Source organism: Leptodactylus fuscus, chromosome 3, assembly GCF_031893055.1.
Source record: "Leptodactylus fuscus isolate aLepFus1 chromosome 3, aLepFus1.hap2, whole genome shotgun sequence".
Lineage (NCBI taxonomy): Eukaryota > Metazoa > Chordata > Amphibia > Anura > Leptodactylidae > Leptodactylus > Leptodactylus fuscus.
In genome coordinates this window covers 128,434,296-128,460,075 of record NC_134267.1, presented here as the reverse complement: position 1 = coordinate 128,460,075, position 25,780 = coordinate 128,434,296, and the positions used below count along the sequence as shown (strand labels likewise).

The following is a 25,780-nucleotide window of genomic DNA, read 5'->3' as shown; positions in this document are numbered from 1 at the left end:
GGTTGTGGCCAGCCTTAAGGTATTTCAGGAGTGTTGTTTGATTTTCACTAAAGGTTGATTCACATCAGCGTTGGTATTCCATCTGGGGGAGTCCGCATGGGGACCCCCCTGAACGGAATACTAAACGCAATTGCAAGCACTGTGCACTAAAAGCACACAAATCCCCATAGACAACAATACGGTCTGCGTGCTTACTGCCAGATCTCCACACAGAACATGTGGTCAGGAAAGTAGTTCACAATCTACTTACCTGTCCGCATGATTCATGCGAGCAGCGTGTGGCAATTGCGTTTGGTATTCTGTTCGGGAGATCGCCATGCAGACACCCCCGGATGGAATACCAACGCAGATGTGAACGAGGGGTAGGCTATGTAAATTCAAAACTTTTCCACAATACATTGCTTCACTGATTTCTTTCTTGTCTGCAATATTAGATTATTCCTCCCATTGTTTGCTCATTGTTTCCTTAGTGCCTGGCCTGCATCTGATAACATAGGTTGGGAAGGAGGAGTCACTGTTCTCTGGGGGGAAAGAAGGAGTTAATGTCCCCCTCTTGTTGCCCCTAGTTTAATGGCCCTCTCCAGCTAGCCCAGTTTAATGTCCCCCTCTAGTTGTCCCCTTATTAATGTCCCCCCCCCTTCCCTTATTGCCCCTAGGATAATGTCCTTCTCCAGCTACCCCATTTTAATGTCCCCTTATTAATGTCCCCCTGTAGTTGTCCCCTTATTAATGTCCCCCTGTAGTTGCCCCTAGTTTAAACTGGGGCAGCTGGAGGGGGAAGTTTTTGCCTGGACAACCCCTTTAACATGCAAACTCAAGAGCAGAATTGTTATCTCACATTCCACTCCTCCTTAAAAAGAGCTAATAAAAATGATCAGATAGTAATATGTATTTTATCCTAAAATGAACAAACCCTCCTATAACTAAGGCCTTAATGCTGAAACAGTACTGGCACTCAAGGGGTTAAATAATCATCTGTCACCGTGGTAACTAGAACCAGCAGCAACCAATGGGATTGCTGCATATAGATTTGAAGAATCAGTTGGTTGCCGTCAGTTATTACTCGGTGAGGACAGAAGATGGAGGTCCGTGTGCTCAGCTCTGCTGCGGTGATGACCTTCTGGTAACATCTTTAGTGACTACTAGGATGTAACCCTAATACTATAGATGATAAGAGATGGCCGCTCAATACACAGACTGTATTACAGAGACCTGCTAGGAGTGACTGCTAAGAAACGTGAAGTATTAGTCTCAGTTCACATGAGCGTCTCTCTAGTCTGTGCCATTGTTTATACAACAGATAAGAATCATTTCCATTAATATCCTTAATAGTTTTATGAATGTTTCTTCCCATGTCCAGTGGTCAGTTGTCACCAGTCACCAGCACATACGCCAAAATTGTCTATGGATGACCATAATCATGGCTGTCATCCTCTTGTAGTCCATATACAGACAGTAGGATTATTGTCACTGTGTAGTAAAGTGCAGCCTGCAGGCAATAAGTACTCTGTGCAATATTTATTTATACAATAGCGGTTTATGGGTGATATATTCACCTGTCAGTCATATAGTCACATGCATAGGAGCTCACATACATGGCTTTATCCTTGCAGCTACACAGAATGAAGCACAATGAATGTGTCAGAGGGATCCAGGTAACATGTACAGTGGGGCAAAAAAGTATTTAGTCAGTCACCAATAGTGCAAGTTCCACCACTTAAAAAGATGAGAGGCGTCTGTAATTTACATCATAGGTAGACCTCAACTATGAGAGACAAAATGAGAAAACAAATCCAGAAAATCACATTGTCTGATTTTGTAAGAATTTATTTGCAAATTATGGTGGAAAATAAGTATTTGGTCAGTAACAAAATTTCATCTCAATACTTTGTTCTCTCTCCTTTGTTGGCAATGACAGAGGTCAAACGTTTTCTGTAAGTCTTCACAAGGTTGGCACACACTGTTGTTGGTATGTTGGCCCATTCCTCCATGCAGATCTCCTCTAGAGCAGTGATGTTTTGGGGCTGTCGTTTGGCAACACGGACTTTCAACTCCCTCCAAAGGTTTTCTATAGGGTTGAGATCTGGAGACTGGCTAGGCCACTCCAGGACCTTGAAATGCTTCTTACAAAGTCACTCCTTCGTTGCCCTGGCGGTGTGCTTTGGATCATTGTCATGTTGAAAGACCCAGCCACGTTTCATCTTCAATGCCCTTGCTGATGGAAGGAGGTTTGCACTCAAAATCTCATGATACATGGCCCCATTCATTCTTTCATGTACCTGGATCAGTCGTCCTGGCCCCTTTGCAGAGAAACAGCCCCAAAGCCTGATGTTTTCACCCCCATGCTTTACAGTAGATATGGTGTTTGATGGATGCAACTCAGTATTCTTTTTCCTCCAAACACGTAAAGTGGTGTTTCTACCAAACAGTTGCAGTTTGGTTTCATCAGACCATAGGACATTTTCCCAATACTCTTCTGGATCATCCAAATGCTCTCTAGCAAACTTCAGACGGGCCTGGACATGTACTGGCTTAAGCAGTGGGACACGTCTGGCACTGCAGGATCCGAGTCCCTGGCGGCGTAGTGTGTTACTGATGGTAGGCTTTGTTACATTGGTCCCAGCTCTCTGCAGTTCATTCACTAGGTCCCCCCGCGTGGTTCTGGGATTTTTGCTCACCATTCTTGTGATCATTTTGACCCCACGGGGTGAGATTTTGCGTGGAGTCCCAGAGCGAGGGAGATTATCAGTGGTCTTGTATGTCTTCCATTTTCTAATTATTGCTCCCAATTGGCTACAATTGTGTTTCTGGTGTCCTTTGACAGCTCTTTGGTCTTCACCATAGTGGAGTTTGGAGTCTGACTGTTTGAGGGTGTGCACAGGTGTCTTTTTATAGTGATAACAAGTTTAAACAGGTGCCATTACTACAGGTAATGAGTGGAGGAAAGAGGAGACTCTTAAAGAAGAAGTTACAGGTCTGTGAGAGCCAGAAATCTTGATTGCTTGTAGGTGACCAAATACTTATTTTCCACCATAATTTGCAAATAAATTCTTACAAAATCAGACAATGTGATTTTCTGGATTTGTTTTCTCATTTTGTCTCTCATAGTTGAGGTCTACCTATGATGTAAATTACAGACGCCTCTCATCTTTTTAAGTGGTTGAACTTGCACTATTGGTGACTGACTAAATACTTTTTTGCCCCACTGTATGTAATGTCTGTGTGAGTGGTGTCCTCTTTATAGCAAGTATGTCTCTAAATAGTATGTGTAAGGTGAGTATATTATATATGCACATATGTATATCCATGTGTATCTTTATGAGCATATGTAATTAGACATATCTGTAAGAAGTATCTCTTATGTATCAGGTGTCCCTACAGTAAGTATGTGTGTAAGGGGGTGTTCACACTTTTGGCCCATGTCCGCTCTGTGTCATTCTGTCGGGTTTCTGTCCTCACCCCTTGCGAAACTGGACAGGGGACGGCTTCCCGGTGGTCAGCTTTAAAACTCACTCATTTGAATGGGTTTTTAAAGGTGTGAATGCCCCCTAAAGTGTTTGCTGTATATATAGCTGTAGCAATCTGTAAAGTCAATTCTTACATGTTGCTGGCACAGTATCTCACTGTAACAGAGGAGGCAGTGCTGCCCAGTAGTTCATATGAATTGCTCAGGGTTGGAAGGGTAACACAGAGAAGCAAGGGGCACAAATGGGTAGAGGAAAGAGGCATGGAGGGGTAGATGAGAGCAGCACGAGGTGTGGAAAGGTAGATCAAAGAGGCGAGTAGGATGGGAAAGTAGAGAGGTGTAGAGGGGTAGAGGAGAGAGGTATCAGGTTCACTGGAGAAGTGGGAGGCTCAGAGAGAGGTATAGAGGGGTGCAGGAGGGAGTCACAAGGTGTGGAGGGATAAAGAGAGAGGTGCAAGGAGTAGAGGGTTAGAGCAGAGAGTCACAAGGCATGGAGGGATAGAATAGAAGGATGTGGGGTATGATGGGGTAGATAGAAGCACTAGGCGGTGAAGGCTGGAGGAGAGAGCCACAAGATGTGAAGGGGTAGAGGAGAGAGGAAAGAGACACAGAGGTGTACATGAGAGAGGCGTAGACAGTAAAGCTAAGAGGCGCAAAGGAGTGGAATAGAGAGGACAAAAGTGTGCGAAACACAAGACAGTAAAAAGAGGCATGGAGGAGAGAGGGCAGAGATGAGTAGGGGTAGCAGAAAGAGGAGAGCGGTGTAAAAGATGTATGTACATGTGTTTGTACTATATGTACAATATGTGTCAAGTGTCTGTATTGTATATATGTATATATAAATATGTATATTTAAGTATTGTCCACTTACATAATTGTGTAATAACTATCTAAATTAGGGGTAGAGGAGGGAGGAGTGAACTGCAGTGGAGGACTCCAGTGAGAGAGATGTGGAGGAGTAGACTAGAAAGGAGACTAATGATAGGCACAATGGGGGAGATGCAATAGGTGCCGAGGGGTAGAAGAGAAAGAGGACAATAGCGAATTGTGATAGAGGACAGAGGCATGAGCCACAGTGGAGTAAGAAAGGAGGGAAGTCAGAGGAACAGAGGAATAGAGGAGATAGGACAGAAGCTAGGAAAGTAGACAAGAGACATGAGCCATGGTGGGGTAGAAGAGAGTTGAAGAGGGGTAGAGGAGAGAGGACAGAAGTGAGTAGGAGTAAAGGTTAGAGGCACGGAGTACGGCAGGGGAGAGAAGAGAGGATGAGAGGTAAAGTAGAAAGGACAGACGTGAGGTGGGATAGAGGAAAGAGGTGTGGAGTGGTATATGTCAGAGGTACAGACAGGAGAGGTGAGAGGTGTAAAGGAGTAGCACAGAGAGGACGAAAGTGTGTGAGTCAAGAGGCAAGGAAGGGAGAAGATAAAGGATAGAGTATACAGGCACAGAGGTAGAATAGAGAAGAGAGGCACAGAGTAGAGGAAAGAAGCAAGAGGCATGGAGAACCATAGGAGAGATGTGAGAGGCACAGAGGGATGGAGAAGATGGTGATAGAATGGAAATCCATAACTCACTTATTTCTTAACAATATAATATCTATAGTTATTTTTATTGAAATTGTATGTATGGTAGAATAGAGAACAGAGAAGTACAGAAAAGGTGAGGTTAGAGGTGTGAAGGGGCAGAGGAGAGAGCACAGAAACAAGGGGGGATAAAGAAGAGAAGTGGGGCGCCCACTGGGACAGAGGACAATGTAGATTGTTGCAGAAGAGTAAAAGACAGAGGAAAGACGTGGGAGGCTCGGAGAAAGGCAAGAGGTATAGACAGTGCAGGAGAGAGTCACAAGGAGGAGAGAGGTAAGATGCATGTAGTAGAGAGGCGTGGAGGTATAGAGGAGGTGTCCGAAGCGAGTAGGGGTAGAAGCGAGAAGATTCCATGTAAAAAGTGTATGTACATGTGTTTGTACTATATGTACAATATGTGTCAGGTGTCTGTATAGTATATGTATATATAAATTTGTATATTTATAAGTATTGTCCATTTACATAATAGTGTAATAACTATCTAAACTAGGAGTAGAGAAGGGAGGAATGAACTGCAGTGGAGGACTCCAGTGAGAGAGTTGTGGAGGAGTAGACGAGAAAGGAAACTAACGATAGTCACATTTGGGGAGATGCAATAGGTGCAGAGGGGTAGAAGAGAAAGAGGACAATAGCAAATTGTGATAGAGGACAGAGGCATGAGCCATAGTGGAGTAAGAAAGGAGAGAAGTGAGAGAAACAGAGGAGTAGAGGAGATAGGACAGAAGCAAGTAGGGTAGACAAGAGAGGCATGAACCACGGTGGGGTACATGAGAGAGGCATAGACAGTAGACACATAAGACAGTAAAGTGAAGCAGAGAGAACAGAGGACAGAAATGAGGAGGGGTAACAAAAAGAGGAGAGCGGTGTGGCGGAGTAGAGAAGATGAGTCAAGGAGTGTAAGAGGAAAGGGGCATGGAGAGAGATTGCTGATAGGTTTGGAATTCTAGAGGAAAGAAGAGTCAAGGGGTAAGGAGGAGAGAAGATAAAGGATAGAGGATCCAGGCACTGAGAGGTAGAATAGAGAAGAGAGAGGCACAGAGTGAGTGAATTGAGAGGTGTGGAGGAGAGATAGTACAGAATTGAGGAAGGGTAGAGAAAAGAAGCAAGAGGCATAAAGAACTAGAGGAGAGATGCGAGAGGCACAGAGGGATGGAGAAGATGGTGGTACAGGGGAAAGCTATAACCCCCTTATTCCTTAATATAATATCTATAGGTATTTATATAAATATTGTATTGTATGTATAGTTATATATATATATATATATATATATATATATATATATATATATATATATGCGTTTATGTATAAACCTACGAAGGATTTCTCTTTGTTTCTGTGTACTGTATATGAAAGGTGGGTATTGTATGTACAGTATATATTTCTACAATTACATACTGTGTATGTGTATATATTTAGATCTGTTTTTGGATTGTGCAAATTACCTAATAAGTATCTCTATATACAAGAAGAGTAAGGTTTACTGCATGTATTTAAAAAATATACATTTGTAATACAGATAGATAGACAGATAGATATATAATATGTTGTAGTACATTACTATTACTAATATACTATAGTATATTACTATGTTTTATCAATAGCGCTGTTGTAAAAAAATTTGCATGACATGTTTTATCCCATCGACCACTTAGTGGCCTTATTAGATGGGTCCCTACGCTAACATTTTACATATGGGGATTTATCTGTAAAGGTGGGGGGTGGGGAGCCCACATCATTTCTTCTAAGAGTACAAGTAAAGTCTTAGTGTAGGGACCCATCTGAATGAGGTCGCCGTGACGTGGCAGATGGGCTCGCACAATTTACCAAACTGTGCGCCAAGAACCTCACATTTGTAACCATAGTAAGTGATACATGAATGTGTAGTCCAAGAATTTTATCAGTTAAAGCTCCGCACCAGATGTATCAGCTCTCCTGGATCTAGTTAGTATGTCTACAACTATCTAGGCTCTAGTCCCTGGTTCCTCTATAGCCTATTCTGGGTGCATCAGTTCTCATCTAATCTACATGGTCATTTACATTTACAAAGTACACTCATATACATTTTGCAGTGTTTTGAGTGATTTCTGGGTGTTTCTGGAAGCTCCTGGTATCTTCTGCATTTGCTTACTTGGTGCTAGCTTTCTACTATGTAACTTCCTGTGTACCTTCCACACCACCTCCCTGTCACTGCTCCCCCCATCCTCTCTGCATCTTCTTCCGTCCTGGGTTTCAAACTTCTAGGCATGCGCACTCGGCTTTTCCATTGGGCCTTGGGCAGAGTAGACTGCGCATGCTCCCGGCCATTTTCTTGTGGCCACTTACATAGTAAGTTGGCGTAAGTGGCCACAAGGAAATGACCGTGGGGCCACATGGTGGCTCAGTGGTTAGCACTGCAGCCTTGCAGCACTGGAGTCCTGGTGTTCAAATCCTGCCAAGGGCAAAAAAACCATCTGCAAGGAGTTTGTATGTTCTCCCCGTGTTTGCATGGATCTCCACCCTATATTCCAAAGACATACTGAAAGGGAAGAAAAGTACATTCTGAGCTCTATGTACTTTATAAAGAAAAAAAAAAAAAAAACGACCGCGGGCATGCGCAGTCGGCTCTGCCCGAGGCCCGATGGAAGTGCCAACTGCACATACCTAGAAGTTTGAAACCCAAGACGGAAGAAGATGATAGAGGCATCGCTGGAGTTTTCTCTCGCAGCATTGGGGACTCCCCCAGTGCTATTTGAAACTTAAAGGGATCCTATCACTCACACAATTTTTTCTAGGTACCATGTCGGAATAGCCTTAAGAAAGGCTATTAGTCTCCTACCTTTCGTCATCTTCTCCGCGCCGCTGTTTATTTACAATCCCGATTTCTCTCGGTATGCAAATTAGCTCTTTCGCAGCACTGGGGGCAGGCCCCAGCACTCAAACAGCACTGGGGCCATCCCCAATGCTGCGAGAGAGATCTCTCCAGCGCTACATCCATCTTCGTCAGCAGCATCCTCTTCTTCCGGAAGCGAGTTGTAACTTCTACGCCTCGGGCCGAGCAGACTGTGCATGCCCACAGGCCATGAGAAAATGGCCGCTTGCACAGTACTGTAAGCTGTCATTTTCTCATGGCCTTTGGGCATGCGCAGTCTGCTCTGCCGAATGCCCGAGGCCTAGAAGTTACAAGCCACCACAGGCAGAAGAAGATAAAGAGGACTTTGCTGACGAAGATGGAGGTGGTGCTGAAGAGAGTTCTCTCGCAGCATTGGGGACGCCCCCAGTGCTATTTGAGCGCTGGGGCCCGCCCCCAGTGCTGCAAGAGAACTAATTTGCATACCAAGAAAAAACGGGATTGTAGGCGAACGGCGGCGTGGAGAAGACGACGAAAGATAGGAGAAGAGTAGCCTTTCTTAAGGCTATTCTGACGTGGTACCTAGAAAAAATTGTGTGTGAGTGATAGGATCCCTTTAACAGACACAGGTGTGGGACAACGGGGTGCTGCGGACAGGCGAGTATACTTTTTTTTTTTTTTTTTTAACACCTCCCGGCCGCCCACAATGATCACTACAGTTTATGGACAACCTCTTTTAACCCCTTCCCGCCGATGGCATTTTTTGATTTTCGTTTTTCGTTTTTGACTCCCCTCCTTCTAAACCCCATAACTTTTTTATTTCTCCGCTCCCAGAGCCATATGAGGTCTTAATTTTTGCGGGACAAATTTTTCTTCATGATGCTACCATTAATTATTCTATATAATGTACTGGGAAGCAGGAAAAAAATTCAGAATGGGGTGGATTTGAAGAAAAAATGCATTTCTGCGACTTTCTTACAGGCTTTGGTTTTACGGCGTTCACTGTGCAGCCAAAATGACATGTCCCCTATATTCTGTGTTTCGGTACGGTTCCAGGGATACCAAATTTATATGGTTTTATTTACATTTTGACCCCTAAAAAAATTCCAAAACTGTGTTAAAAATTTTTTTTTCTAAAAGTCGCCATATTCCAACGGCCGTAACTTTTTTATACGTAAGTGTACGGGGATGCATAGGGCGTCTTTTTTTGCGGGGCCGGGTGTACTTTTTAGTTCTACCATTTTCGGGAAATGTTATTGCTTTGATCACTTTTTATTCAAATTTTTATCAGAATCAAAACAGTGAAAAAACGGCGGTTTGGCACTTTTGACTATTTCTCCCGCTACGGCGTTTACCGAACAGGAAAAATATTTTTATAGATTTGTAGAGTGGGCGATTTCGGACGCGGCGATACCTAACATGTATATGTTTCACAGTTTTTAACTACTTTTATATGTGTTCTAGGGAAAGGGGGGTGATTTGAACTTTTAATTCTTTTTATATTTTTTAATATTTTTTTTAACTTTTTTTTTTTATTTTTTTTTTGCATTTATTAGACCCCCTAGGGGTGTTGAACCCCAGGGGGTCTGATCACTAATGCAATGCATTACAATGCTAATGCATCGCAAAAAAGCATCCTTTCTTTTGAGGGCTGCATAGACCAGCCTGCAAAAGAAAGGATTTGCAGACAAGCCTGGGAGCCTTTTACAGGCTCCCGGCTGTCATGGCAACGGGACGTCAGCCCTGGAGCATGCGATCCCGGCCAAAATGGCGGCGCCCATGCGTCGCCGGGAAAATGGCGCCTCTGAGTACAGCCACTGAGAAAAATGGCGCCGGAGTGTGCGCAGTAGCGCTCTGGAGGGAGCGCTACTGCACACGTGCCGGATTTGAACCCATCCCGCCAGAAGAAGAGGACAATGAAGCCGCGGAAGAGTCAGGACCAGAGGGCGTCGCCGAAAGAAGAAGAAAGAAGAGGAAGGCGTGCCAGAAGATGACGTCGGACCGTGCATGACCACCCACAATAAGTATAATAAGCATGTTTATAAAGGCTATTCACGCATATGTGGAGCTCATACAGCATAATTTTGCTGATAGAGCCCCTTTAAGGATATTTCTACATGTTAGTCACAAAAAATTGTGTTTTAGTCATAGGATCCCTTTAATGTGACATGACAGCCCCTATTATGTGTCAGTTGGGTTCATCAGGACAAATCCATGTGTCACCCGTGCCGTTTTCACTGACCTGTGCACTGAACATGCTTGTGTGAAGGAGGCCTAAGGCATCTCCTCCCTAGATCAGTTTCCTACACACCCTTGTTGGGTGTCTCATGCCTGTCTACAGAGAACCTTCACATACAACCAGTGGCGTAACTAGAAATGGCAGGGCCCATGGCGAACTTTTGACCGACACTGAAGCCGAAGACCTCGACTGACCCCCTCCTCCGCATTCCTGCCTGCTCTATTATGTCGCTTAGTGGCCCCTGCACACAGTATTATGTCCCTAAGTGGCCCCTGCACACAGTATTATATCCCTTAGTGGCCCCTGCACACAGTATTATTTCCCATAATGGCCCCTGCACACACTATTATGTCCTTTAGTGGCCCCTGCACTCAGTATTATGTCCCACTGTGGACACCCATAAACAATTATTATACTCTGGGGTCTTTTCAGATCCCAGAGTATAATAATCGGAGACCCAGGGGAATAAAAACATTAAAAAAACACTGTTTTTCAGTGACGTCGCATGACCCGGGACGCAGACCGGGTTCATGTGACGTCAGAGACGTCAGACAAATAGGCCGAAGCCTGCCCGGAGCCTGGAGAGGTAAGTAACAGTTTTTTATGTTTCTTACATCTCCCGGGCCTCCGATCATTATACTCGGGGGTCTGCAAAGACCCCCGAGTATAATAATAATCTTTGTGGGGTCCGCGGTGTCACTTACCGATCCCGGCCCAGCCGACATCGAAATCGTGAGTGTCCTGCGGAAATCGGGATGGTTGGGAGGTATGTAATTTTATTTCTTAACCAAGTGAAAACAGATATGTATAACAGATAAGTCATGGGCATAATATGTACCATAGCTCGACAATGTTAATGTGTATCATACATACACAGCAACTTAAACATATTCAATCTGCTGCTTAGCAATTGTCAAGGGCAAACAATAATTCATTTCTCTCTACATGGTAAGAAAAGTTACTTTAAAGATCTCCAAGAACAGGCAGCTGTATTACTATACTAGACCTCTAATCTCACTATAAACTCTGTTGTACAATATATAGTCCAGCAGTTCTTGTTATACAAGACCACAGCCAGCTGCACATGGGTATACATATTTCATATTTTATTTACTATTCATTGTTGTGAACATCAATTTGTTAATAGGGCACATTCTGCTGCAGAAAAGTTGGCACAAATATATACACAAAACAGGAAACGAAAAAAAAATATAATTTATTCAGTTTACTAAGGAAACATAAGAAAGCCCTGTGGCTAAATTTATATAGACTTTACTGTAACCCAGGTAGCATGTCTGCCAGGAAGGGCCTAGACATGAATAACACAAGAGACATATGACACTTAAACCATACAGAACATCTGTTAATGCATTATTAGTCTGTGCCTAGAAGTATGAAATTTAACAGTCTTTCATTCTGGACCTACCTCTTGTGCATTAAAACGTAAAATTTCTTTCATGTAGGTAGGCAGTAAAGTCAGGAGAGTGTAGAAGGTCCAATTGTAAGAGAAATGAGCTACAACAATAGCCCACAGTGGTAATGATTTCAGCATAGCACAAACTGGTACGTCTGTGTTCGTAGAAAGCTATAAGACAAAAGAAATCAAATTATTAAGTTAGATATTAAGAAGATATCTGAAATAATTTTAAAAAATTATAATATATATATATATATATATATATATATATATATATATATATATATATATACACACACACACACACACACACTATATCTCCAGTACCCTCCTTTTTAATGTTTGTAGTGCATTTCTTTCAATTCCCAGTACTTTGTTCATTTCAGTAAAATGACCACCAGCTTCAGAAAACTACTAAATGCACGCTGAGCTTTTGTAGTGCCCCCACTTTCGGCTGGTCCATCCAACAGCTCTGTTTTGTGTCTCCTGCTGAAGCACAATATACACACAGTAGACTGAGAAGCTGGTGGCCATTTTACAGTAATGGGCTGAGAATCAGAGAAACTGTACAAGAAAGACCAAAGAACGGCACTGGATACTCTGTGTATCTCGCATTTATTGTGTACAGGACAGCTGCTTTAAATCGGTAAAGTATTTTTTTTTCTTGGAAATGATACCCTGCTCTACTCCTCTTTAACACGCAAGCACAAATCTAACAAGCACGTATATTCATTTCAAGGCTCTGTTCACTTTACAATTTAGGTATACATCAGAGCTATGCACTGAGAGTTTTCCTCTGTGTATACATTAGACATATGACATTGTATCGACATGCTATTGGCCACAATTTAAAAAAAAATAAAAAAAAACCTGTAAAGTTTTACAGAGGCCCACTGTATAGGAAAGTGCTGTCTGTACAGTAAACATAGCCTTATAGTGACATGGAGTTAGGTTGAAGCCGACACCTCTGTATACATTAGTATACGGTGAAATATCTCCAGAAGACCACTTGTTTGAGACCCCCTCTTAAAGGCAGTTTATTTTTCAGTGACATGTTTTCCTCCAATTACAGTCTATGGAAGCTGTTTCTCTATAAAACAGACCATCCCCCTTACCCAACCAAATACCACTTTCTGAACTATTTTTTCAGTGGGAACCCCTTGGAAAAAACAGCACATTGGACTTGCATACACTTTGAATCCAATATGGATGCAACTCTGTGCTGCATTGGGTCACTGGACTGCAGAAAGTGAGAGCAAGAGACTTGAAATGTACATCGGGGAGAAAAGTGTCCAACATCATACGGAAGCAGAGAGCCCATGTCATGCTCAATGCATGATTACTGAATAACGGAGATCTGCAATCTGCCACTGTGGTGTTGTACATACATGCCAACAGTAGCAATTTTGCCGGGACAGTCTCGGGAACTGGGCAACAAAAGGAACAGGTGTTATGTATAGCACACACCAAAATAGGCACTCTTGGTGTGTTCCTAGGTGAACTTTATAGTTTAGATTCTGGCCTATGAAATTTTAGCAAGTATGATCAAGGTTAACTTTGAAGGGGAAAATGGTATAGGGCTAACCAGCTATATTGGGGCCCAGGAGTGCGACAATGCCGAAGATAAAGATTTAAAGGGACATTGTGCTGGAGAATAGGAATGAAAGGGGAACCATGCTGAGGACCATGATTTAAGGGACTGTGACTAAAAACTAGTGGAAGGCCATGCAGGGGATAAGTATTTAAAAAAAATTGTACTGGGACCTAGAATGATAGGGCTATCTTGATATAGGAAATGTGCCTGTGACCAGGGTAGAACAAAAGTTTATAACTGACCAGTTTAATCAACTTACCTCATGTTTGAGAGCTGACAAGATATATTCTCTCTCAGAATCGGATATTGTGCGGTGGGACTGTGGAGTATCACTGACTATAAAGAACCACATGATAAACCATACAACACCAAGTGCCCCTATTCAGAAAGAGAAAAGCAGAAATAAACACTTGAGTCAACCGTTGTCCTCTTAGCCAATTAGACATACATGTCCATATACAAAAAAGGAAACACTAGCAACAAAGACATAATTGTGCAACATCTTAATAAGAACAACTGGGGAGATGTAACAAACTTAATTAAGAAAGGTGTCCAAAGAAAGTGTACGTTGAAAATGAGTTGTGTCCTGCTCTATTTTCTGGAGTACAAAATATTGGTGCACACGAGTCAAGAGAAACATAGGGAAAGGAAAAGGGTCACCTTATCTAGCAAGCTAATATTTGTTATGTAATGTACATCATCATGTGATAATCATTTTCCTCCTAGTCTCTTATCTCATTGTACACAATTCAAAACCACAAGGTAATTCACACTAGCGTTTGGGTTTCTGTTGGTTACACATGGAAACCTGCGGAACACATAGACTATAATGGTATCCATCGGATGGTAAGACTTGGCAACAAAGCGACAATCGTTTCGTGTTTATGCACAATTCATCAAGCTTGCTACAAACAATACTGGCATGCCTTTGGTCTTTTAAACTCACGTGGACCAATTGATCTACGTGAGTTTAAAAGAATTGGTCCACGTGAGTTTAAAAGACCAAAGACATGCCAGTATTGTTTGTAGCAAGCCTAATGAAGTGTGCATAAACACGAAACGGTCTTCGCTTTGTTGCCAAGTCTTACCATCCTCCTCATGTGTACACATATTTTTAAATGAAGAAAGAATAAAGAATCATTTTGTTTTAAAGACGCTGTGGTGAGTGCCCTCATTTTTTCCTGTTTTTGACGATATTCTGACTTCCAAACAGTGAGCACCACCTTACTCACATTGAGCATCTTCATCCTGACACCATTGTTATTCCTCTCACTTTTGGTCGTTATTTGAGAAGGTTTATATCTTAGCAATAGTGCCACCTTTACTCTTCTGTTGCTGCTCTACACTGATTTAAGGTGGATTCTGCAGTGGAAACTCCAATGCTACAGTGAATCCAGCCACAAACTGTACTGTATGAAACCTATTCTTTCAATGGTCTTTCACCCTCTTTGCCACATGTAAAGCAATAATGATAGGAACATCAACAGTGACAGGAGAAAATACATATATACATGAGCTATACCCAATTACCTACCAAAAATGTAGAATACATAAATCCAGTCCATGTAATAGCATATTAAACCAGACAAAGGCAGAGATACAACAGTTCCAAGCTGAGCGCCTAAAAGACTCAAAAAGGTAGAAAACATAAGATGAATACAAAGACAAATAAATAGTCTGCAATAAATAATATATAGTTTATTTGTGGCCTAAATAGGTTAGCCTCAATACACCTTAGGTTTTGTTCATCACAAATAATTACTAGGCATAAAATATGAAAATATTATGAATACCATGCTCCACCCTACATTGGTCACAAAATAAAAAAAATCCAAAAGAACTCCGCAGACACCAGAGATCTACTTTAAGATGTAGTGTATTTTATTTTCAATATCAAAATTTATAAAACACTAAAACATATCAATTTTTGCAAAAAAAAAAAAAATCTAGTACAATTTTGTTTTTCAGGGAAAGGGAGGGGGGATAGTTGTACAATTTTTGATTTTATGGGATTTGCAGCTCAGTATAAATGACACATTACTGATACATGATCAGTAACATTTTGGAGAAAACTTTACATTTTACTAATTTTATTGTATTTTTATTTGATATTGAAACAAAGGAAAATGGTAATTCTACCATTTTTCAATTTTTTATTTTATTTCTCCCCCTTCCTCCGTGGCCTTAAGCCTGTGGTAATTGCCTATAACTTTTATATACAGAGATGAATTTGGGGCCTTTTTAGTAGGCAAGTTCTAATTTTAAATTATACCATTTTGCTATAAATGATACTCTGACCAGTTTTTATTCAGTTTTCTGGTTGCTGAAATTGCTTTGTGATTTAGGGAAAGGGAGGGATTTGCAATCTTACTTATTTTTTTTTTAAATCTTTCTTTTAATTTATTTTTACTATTTAACCCCCCCAGGATTCTGATCACCCGTACAATATACTGCAATTCTAATGTATTACAGTACACTCACTGGCCACTTTATTAGGTACACCTGTCCAACTGCTCGTTAACACTTAATTTCTAATCAGCCAATCACATGGCGGCAACTCAGTGCATTTAGGCATGTAGACATGGTCAAGACAATCTCCTGCAGTTCAAACCGAGCATCAGTATGGGGAAGAAAGGTGATTTGAGTGCCTTTGAACGTGGCATGGTTGTTGGTGCCAGAAGGGCTGGTCTGAGTATTTCAGAAACTGCTGATCTACTGGGATTTTCACGCACAACCATCTCTAGGGTTTACAGAGAATAGTCCGAAAAAGAAAAAACATCCAGTGAGCGGCAGTTCTGTGAGCGGAAGTGCGTTGTTGATGCCAGAGGTCAGAGGAGAATGGCCAGACTGGTTCGAGCTGATAGAAAGGCAACAGTGACTCAAATAGCCACCCGTTACAACCAAGGTAGCCAGAAGAGCATCTCTGAACGCACAGTACGTCGAACTTTGAGGCAGATGGGCTACAGCAGCAGAAGACCACACCGGGTGCCACTCCTTTCAGCTAAGAACAGGAAACTGAGGCTACAACTTGCACAAGCTCATCGAAATTGGACAATTGAAGATTGGAAAAACGTTGCCTGGTCTGATGAGTCTCGATTTCTGCTGCGACAATCGGATGGTAGGGTCAGAATTTGGCGTCAACAACATGAAAGCATGGATCCATCCTGCCTTGTATCAACGGTTCAGGCTGGTGGTGGTGGTGTCATGGTGTGGGGAATATTTTCTTGGCACTCTTTGGGCCCCTTGGTACCAATTGAGCATCGTTGCAACGCCAAAGCCTACCTGAGTATTGTTGCTGACCATGTCCATCCCTTTATGACCACAATGTACCCAACATCTGATGGCTACTTTCAGAAGGATAATGCGCCATGTCATAAAGCTGGAATCATCTCAGACTGGTTTCTTGAACATGACCATGAGTTCACTGTACTCCAATGGCCTCCACAGTCACCAGATCTCAATCCAATAGAGCATCTTTGGGATGTGGTGGAACGGGAGATTCGCATCATGGATGTGCAGCCGACAAATCTGCGGCAACTGTGTGATGCCATCATGTCAATATGGACCAAAATCTCTGAGGAATGCTTCCAGCACCTTGTTGAATCTATGCCACGAAGAATTGAGGCAGTTCTGAAGGCAAAAGGGGGTCCAACCCGTTACTAGCATGGTGTACCTAATAAAGTGGCCGGTGAGTGTATATTGTGAATTCCAGTCACTTCTATTACATGCTATCTTTGGAAGCCTGTAGTAATGACAGGCCTCCCTCCTGTTATAGTGATGGATGGCCTTCCCTGGATTATGCACAAGGGGATGATGATCCTAGTCAATATAGTAACGCCCCTGTGCACTGCTCTTTAGATGCCTTGGTTGCAATTGACCAAGACACCTAACTTGTTAAATGCCCTGGCAGGAATTGAGTAAAATAGCACAGAGCTGATAGCTATAGCACTTAGTTCCTGAATGGGTGCCATGTTTAAAAGTCTGATATCTGATGTAGATGTTAGGAAGTGTCACTAGGTCACACACGTCTTAAAAGATCTCTGGGCGACAGTCAAGGGATCTCATCGCAGGCAGGTCATTCTACAGGCAGCATGTAATAGAGCAGTTGTTGCTGAGCAGATTAATATAAAGAGTTATGGGAAAAGATTCAGTACAACGTATCAGCTATTCAAGCACCTGAAAGCTACCTCTGTATGTCCTACAGAAAGGGGTTTTATTTATCACTGAATATGTCTGTCCACTGCACTGTTAAACCCAAAATGAGCAGAACAAAATTTGATATTAATCTGCTCAGCTACTTCTGCTCTATAACACGCAGTCTACATATCAGACTCCATGTTGACTGTGCTATGTTCCTTTCTACCCTTTTTCAGTTTTATTTACATTTACAGCTTTATAAGCTGGAAATCAGAAGTGGCTACAAATGGCTACAGTCATCTCCTCAGGGTCCCCAGCGGTTTCTAAATGCTGGGCACCATCTTGCTCCTGACTGACTGCATAAACCCACAATGAACTTATAGGTACGCTACTTGGTCGTTATTGGGTTAAATAACCAATAATTTTCTTATACTCACCTGCATAAGACAGACTTAAAAGCCTGCTACGCTCCAGAGGTGGGGCCCAAGATGACCACATTGCATGCATGGCTGGAAAGGTCACCCCCTAAAGAGACATAAGACCATATTACTTTTTACTGATAAACTGTTCCTCACAGTAAAAACTTCAGAATGACATGTATTATCAGAAATGACGGCAAGATAGAATTCTACCGGCATTGGAGACTAATTCACAAGGAAAAACACCATTTGATTCACGTGACCCTAACCTATGTATCTACAGTGCTGGGTTAATATGCTGGGTTCTCCTTTTAAAGTGATAACACTAACACCACCAAAACCAAACTTACGCTGAGGCATCATGTTCCAGAAACGCAACGTTTTTTGTTGGAGATTTTCTGCGTTTTTTTGAGCCAAAGTCAGAAGTAGATTTGTTATTATTATTATTGCGCCATCATATTCCGCAGCGCTTTACAGACATTGACAGATTTAAAGAGTACCTTTCATGGTTTGGGGCACAGGCAGTTGTATATACTGCTCACAGTGCTCGTCCATAGACAAGTATTATTAGGAGGGGAGGAGGCGTTCCTCCCCGCTCACACTGTACAGCGCGATAGGTGCTGCTTTGAAGAAGAACTGTCAGGAACACTCTTCTGATTGCAAAGAGCTACGGTACTGGAACTGATAGCTCTTTACCCGGGGCACAGATTGGAAAAGCCGACAGTGCGCTGAAGTCGGCTATCCTGCAGTATATAGAACTGCCTGTGCCCCAAACCATGAAAGGTCCTCTTTAACAGAAGGGAAACATCTAAAAAGCTTCCTTTATATTTTCCATTTCTTTTCAAGTGATTCCTGATTTTGGCTTAAAAAAAACCGCATCAAAATATGCAACAAAAACCGCTGTGTTTCCACAACGTGAGGACTTAGCCTTAAAGAGGACCTTTCATGTCCTCGGGCACATGCAGTTTTATATACTGCTAGCAAGCCGATAGTGTGTTGAATTCAGCACACTGTCAGCTTTCCAGTTATGTGCACCAGGTGAAGAGCTATCGGTGCATTTACCGATAGCTTTTCACTGTCAGAAGGGCATTCCTGACAGTCCAGCTGGGAACGTCCCTCCTGACAGTACTGTGTGCAGCGCTATACTGTGAGGGGGTGTTCCTTACGGCCCAGCGACAACGCTGGGCGGTGAGGAAAGCTGCCCCCAGTACTAGTCTATGGACATCGCTTGCCCTTCGCTGAGACCAATGATTGGCCTCATCAGTCATGTGGGGCTGGGACTTCTTCATCACTGGACCGAAAAGACCGGACCGAGCTGGGAGGCACCTGAGCACTGTTGAAAGGGCAGTATGATTTTTTTTTTTTTTCTTGCATTTTTTCCACTGCCTCCAGCTGAGTTAAACATTAAATACGTTGTCAATTTTTTGCCTGGGCAACACCTTCAAGCATGAAATTGTTTCAAGCCAAAATGATGGCTAAGGAAAAAAAATAAATATCCATTTTGTTTGAAAGGTTATAATTGCTGCAAAAAAATACAAAACAAAAAAAAAAACATTTCACCTTTCACAATCTTTTTTAAACTGCTTTCCCAAACCGAGTTGGCTACAACCAGTCACATTTATGGTTTTTGCACTATAAGTGATGGTATATTGTTAAGAAATTACATTACTAGCTGATCAGTAGGGGTTCAACAACTAGAGCGAAGAAGCTTCTACAGCAATTCCGATCGTTTTTCTGCACAGTTCAATTCCCAATCTGGAGTTTAGCATGGACTGCAGCATGGAGCAATATTAGCTGATGTCCACATGTTCTTGTGATCAGTGGAGGTCTCAGAGTTCAGCCCAAACTATAACTAAGCTCCCCAAAAAAAGAAATTGAGAGCTTATTTATTGCAAATATCATAGTGCTAATGCTAGGCCAAAACAAAGCCCTGACTGTCGCTATAGCAGTTTCTTTATACAAAAGTTATGCAACTGTAATGTCGTGCTCACATGGCAAATTGAGTCAGATTCCACCCCAAAATCAGATTGATCCTATCATGCATTGGCAGAAAAGCTTTGATTTTAAAAGTCCAACAGATCCCTCATTTGTCATTCTTTATGAAAGAGTACACTTACCTCTCCAAACCCTTCCAGTGCTCGAACTGCTATAAGGTATCCAGCACCCAAATCTGCAGCTACTGGTGTTAGTAGAGTGAATACTGCAGTGCCCAGAATGCCAAATCCTAAAAGTAGCTTGCCACCTATTCTACCAGCTAAGTATCCACCAGGGATTTGAGTGAGGATGTATCCGTAGAAAAAGGAACCAAGAATCCAGCCTTGGGTATCTGCATCCCAGTCATATTTCTTGCCCTTTGAGGAGTTAAAATACATAAAGCAAAAGTGAAATTTATCAGTGTACTCTTATTTTTGAAAACTACTATTACACTGAAAAATTACAGAAAGCAAAAACATTGAAAATCTCCAACACTTTTCAGCCGTAGCTTACTTGTGGACATTCTTATTGGCTATACCACAAACAAGACTTATCCCCATCCTCAAAAGTTATGCCACAATGAATTCCGTGAGATTGACGAAAATAGTTAAGTGCTATACTCTATGCTATTTTTGGAAGTCCAATAGAGTGGAATGGAGTGGCAGCAAATATCCACTTCGTTTAAATGTAAGGGGGGAATCTAGGGACCACTGCACTTATGATTAGTGGTAATCCCTATGGTTGGTATCTAAACAGTTACAGAGGAAGGATAGGTCCTCTCTGTACTCCCAATGCCATTTTCCTGCCAAGTGGTTGCAGTGGCAGCAGAGTACACCTATTACACCCTGCCAATAAACCGCAATACAGAAATATTGCAGCCTGAGATGTGTAGTCAATAGGCTAAACCACAGACTCAAATTCTACTCAGAAATATTTTTCCAAAGGTTTACGCTTTAATTCAGGAAAAAGATGTTGACTGAAATCCTATGATATTAAGACTAAGACCCCCAGTGTTAAAGATATTGTCCACATTCACAACCAATTTTTTTTTAATTGTAACAATACTAGGGTTGAGCCGATCTTGAGATTTCAGGATCGTTTTTAAAATCTAATTTCTGATCATTTTCCATTCGAACCCGATCCCAATGCAAGTCAATGGGATTTTTTTTAAATAAATCGAAGATCAGATTTTAAAAACGATCCTATTCACTACACAGCATGGAGTCCAAAAATTGTTTCAATTTTTGGATTCCATGCTGTGTAGTGATGAAAAAAAAAATCCTCTGGCTACTTAGTCCCCCCTGGTGTCCACTTACCTGCACAGATAGCTGCCGCTCCCCCACTATCCTCACTCCTCTAAACGCCTCGCTGCCCCCGCCTCCCAGGTTAATGTTACAGACCTAGGAAGAAGGCAGGGCTTGTGGCTTAGGAGAGTGTGGGCAGGTACTGGGAGGGGAGACGTGAGTGATGCAGGTAAGTGTTAGCTACTAGAGATGTTAGCTAGTTGTTAGCTTTTCCCACAATACTTGGCCAGTAGAAAAGCATTGTGGGAAATAACCTCCGACCTCAATCCCAATTAAAAAGGATCGGGATCGTGAAATTTACTCAATCGCCGATCTTTTCCGATCCCTCAACAACACACTGATTTTATTGAAATATAGACATGAACCAATATAAAATTTTAAATCAAGACTATTTGCAAAGCTTCTTCTTTTTCCTCTGGATGAAGCGTATAGCAGGTGAAACGCGGGTCTGACCACTGCATGTCTTAGTCACTATGGTATTATAATTACATGTTCTGTCACCTATATTGAATTGTTTGTTCCCCTACTTATGATTTGATTGTGTATAATCAGGATTGCTATTCTATATTTGTTTTACTGACACCTAGGTGTTTTATAGGGGTTCTTTTGAATTCTTGTTTGACATTTCGTACACTTTGACATTTGTGTATTATGTCCTCTATTACTACCATATGCCACGCTGTTATTTAGGACGTACCCCATAACCATTTTTATGGAATTTGTAATTACGTATATTTGATTTTATTAGTCATTAAAGGGGTTTTCCCATCTGAGCCCTTAAGCCAGTCTGTATGCAGCCTGCTTCTCACTTCCTGTATTTCTCTCCCTCCCCCCTACCCTGCTGAACGGGACAAACAACACTTCTGCAGGTCAGATAATCTGCAGATTCTTGTACAGAATGGACTCAGTGTTATCAGTGTGTTTACACAGAGAGACAACAGACTTGGCTTTATCAGCAAAGTGTAATTATCTAAATGTACTGGCCTGCCGAGTACATGATGTCACTTTTCCTATCTCCCAGGTCCATGGTTATAGCAATGCAATGTAAACAATATAAGGAATAAATTCACATACCAGGCAAACAAAGCAGAATTTCTAAAGCAATATATTTAGAAAAAGGCTTTAATTTACATAAGCTACCAGTATAGACAGGATCCTTGAGATGGGACAACCCCTTTAAGAAACATGTTTGTTTTTGTTTTTTTTATAAAAGTGTGGGATTATTTTCTATAACTATGCGTTGTGCATTTATTCCATATATAGTTTATTTATTTGCCTTTTTGTTTTTTTTTCATGTATGATGCTTTGTGACAAAAAAAATGACAATTACTTTTATTGGTCTATAAAGAATACATTATTTTTCTATCAGCAATACGGTGGGGTGTGGGGGAGCATTTACATGAAGAGGTTGGTTCTATAATTAACACTTTTCAGAGAATATGTGATAATTGTCTACTTGCCAGGATTCTGACTGCTGGGAAGCCTACTAATCATGAGATAGATAGTGGGTCCCAATGTTCCCTGATTGAATAGACTGACTACACTGCTCTTCCATGCAAAACTTATGGAACCGACAAAGATATCCAAGAGCAGCACTCCGTTATCTCCATTAGTCCCTTAGACTTTGAATTCAGCAGCAGTGCACAAGCATGACCGTTCAAATAGGTGAGCTCTATGGCACTGGAACCCTCCCCTCCTCATAACATGTGGATAAGTCATACATTTTGATTATGGGACAACTCCTTTAAGAAAAAGTTTGAAAACAATAATAAAGTATATGACAAAAATGATACTGTACATTAGGTCTGGTCTGATGTTACATAACAAAAGGAGTTAACATCTTAACAATCAAAACGCATTTCCTTACCGTGGAATTGTGAGGTATGCTGGGTGAAACTGAATGGTCAGGGCACACACCGGCACTTCTGTTCACTTGTTCATGTGATGTTGAATTTACCATGTCCACCAGTGCTACACTTAAATTCACCCGCAGTGCATACAACATGAAGAATCCAAGTAATGCCAACACTGCCAGGTTGTAGCGAGCAGAACAACATGCAGGCACTGAAACACAAAGAGACATCTTTCATGTAGACAATCAGAAAATAAATGGAGAAGATTCTACCTGCAGACAGGAGAGTGTATTTTGCATCTCAGGTAATGTTGACCTTTATTGTTCTGTTTACTTAGCAGGGTGACAGCTCTTAATGTTTGCAGAGAGCGCCTGGCAGTCAAACACAGAAGTAACTGACCATGCATGAAAGCATGAGGTGTTACACACTATTCACAAGGAAAAGAAGTGTATTCATGTACATGTTAGTGATGACTGTTATACAGGACATGCTACATGTATCAGGCAACACAGATAAGATAATGTACAGTGTTTACATTTTAGTGCTGATTTTGAAGTTTCTGCCTTCCATTGTATTCAATGCTACTGAAAAAATAAGTGTCCTCCTTGATCTTTCCATTGTTGATTCAGCCAAAAACCCCACAGAGCGAGACACGCCACATATAAAGCCCATTCATCTGAGCCTAAACAGTAAGTAAAAGTCAAGGTGGCAAGCAAGAAAAGTAGATGTGTGTCTCAAATTTGTCTTCTCTTTCCACACATGATTTTGCCCTAAATTGGTGGGTCACCGTAAAAATCTATCCTGATTCTCAAAAAATAAGCCCTAGCTTGATTTTGCAAGGTTCTGTAGTAGGCTTGAATTATAAACTCTACTCCAAAAATAAGCCCTAGTTACAGTCAGCGCTTCCAGTGTTAAATTATATTACATTGCATCTCGGAGATGGAGAATAGGCATAGCATAGATTCCAAACGTCCTGGACAATTGTCCTGCTACCTCCTGCCACGGCGAAATCAGCTCACCCGCTCCCAAGTCCCGCCTCCTAAATTTACCTCCTGAGTCCGCCTTCTGAGTGCCGCCTCCTGGCCGCTACTATGGTAGGTAGCCATGCCCACAGCAGACATCAGGTGCTAACCCTATTCACTACCACCTACACAGCACCTCCCCCTTGGCATAAAGGAGAGCGTAAAGTGTTAAGAGAGACAGCGCCAGTAAGTTTGTTTAAAGGGGCTCTATCAGCAAAATCATGCTGATAGAGCCCCACATATGCGTGAATAGCCTTTAAAAAGGCTATTCAGGCACCGTAAAAGTTATATTAAACTACCCCCCCCCCCCCGTTTTAAAATAAAACCCTAAAAAAGAATGTTATCTACTGTGGGCAGGCATTCAGGGTGTGTCTTCTTCTTCATCCACGCCTCTTCTTCCTCCGGTCCCGTCCTCCTCCAGCACTTGCGAGCGGACACTGATATAAAAATTGGCCTGGGCACATGCGCAGTAGCAAGCGGCTGCTACTATGGCTACTGCGCAGGCGCCCAGGCCATTTTTTTTTTTTTTATCAGTGTCAGTTCGCGAGCGCCGGAGGAGGACAGGACCGGAGGACATCGGAGGAAGAAGAGGCGTGGATGAAGAAGAAGACACACCCTGAATGCCCGCCCAGCGTGCACGATCCGTAAGTAGATCACATTCTTTTTTAGGGTATTATTTTAAAACGGGGGGTAGTTTAATATAACTTTACCGATGCCTGAATAGCCTTTTTAAAGGCTATTCATGCACATGTGGGGCTCTATCAGCATGATTTTGCTGATAGAGCCCCTTTAAGACCCACTGACACTGCACCATCAATGCTTTGTTGCTGATGGTGTGAGGGTCAATTCTTGCCTTTACTTCCTAATCTTTAAACAGAAAATGTTGGGAGTTTCCCATTCAGTCAATCACTGGCTGGGCAGGTCACAGCTACTGCCAATGATGGGATGGACGGGCTTCTTTAGGCATTTCCTGTGTTATGGGACAGCTAGAAGCAAGAACCTGTAGTGACTAGGGCAGCATCAGACTGCTGAGAGAAGAACCACTTATACCCTTCCTGACATATTCTTTACATGGCACCTGCTTGATTCAAATAAAAACCAGAGATTTCATGTTGTCACGTTTCTTTTATATTGTATATAGTTAGAATTCTATAGGGACACACTTTAATCTGTTTATTGGCCTTTTATTAATCGGTGTAGTTGCCTTTTATAGTAATGCAGATTCATGGCCGAACAAATTATAACAGTGCAGGAATAAAAGGAGTCTTATTGTGACATCAAGACACTGCAGAATGTGATAAGCAGCTATTCATCATACACACTATAGTTCTCACAATACAGATTCCCACATTGCTTGGGTTCTATCACTGTGTTACAAGTTCATGATTAATCCTTGGCCACTCTAACTAGAGCAAAGAGCATAACATTAGTTTTGTGTCCATACACATATATGCTTACAGCGCCCCCTATGCCTGTGGTGTACTCATAACAATGGCATCCATCACTTAAAGGAATTCTTGTTGATAAATGTATAGTGCCCTCTGTATGGAAATGTGACCCTGGCACATAAATTAAACATGCAGAAGAATATAATATGGAAAAGGCCTTATACATTTCTGTATAGATGTAGACTTACAAAGAGAAATTCTGGCTGCTTGCAGTCATCACTTCATTACTTAGGATTCTAAGCTCCCTCTGGTGGCAGCTGGAGGTAGCTCACGTTATGGTAGAAATACATTATGGACTATATACCATATACCAATATATACAGATGTGCCAGAATGGATATTACTCAAGGAATACAAGTATGTACAGAAACATAAAGCGGATGGCTCCTCTTTAAAAAGTAGAAGCTACACTGTACTTTAATAACCCCCATACAGGAAATGTAAACTACAAAAAATTTCCTGTGAACGACAGCAAAATCATTGGTTATGCTATATA

General features: G+C 41.9%; 1 protein-coding gene across 1 annotated transcript in view; it reads right to left on the bottom strand.

Moving 5' to 3' along the window:
* The window catches only part of SLC17A5 (solute carrier family 17 member 5), a 43,763-nt gene that overhangs the window by 6,692 nt on the left and 11,291 nt on the right, over positions 1-25,780 (bottom strand). The window contains exons 2-7 of the mRNA XM_075268355.1: positions 22,829-23,025; positions 19,801-20,034; positions 17,702-17,789; positions 14,662-14,748; positions 13,387-13,505; positions 11,543-11,701 (exon numbers count right to left, since the gene is read on the bottom strand). Of these exons, the coding sequence (XP_075124456.1) occupies positions 11,543-11,701; positions 13,387-13,505; positions 14,662-14,748; positions 17,702-17,789; positions 19,801-20,034; positions 22,829-23,025 (884 nt within the window). The remainder of the gene's footprint in view (positions 1-11,542; positions 11,702-13,386; positions 13,506-14,661; positions 14,749-17,701; positions 17,790-19,800; positions 20,035-22,828; positions 23,026-25,780) is intronic.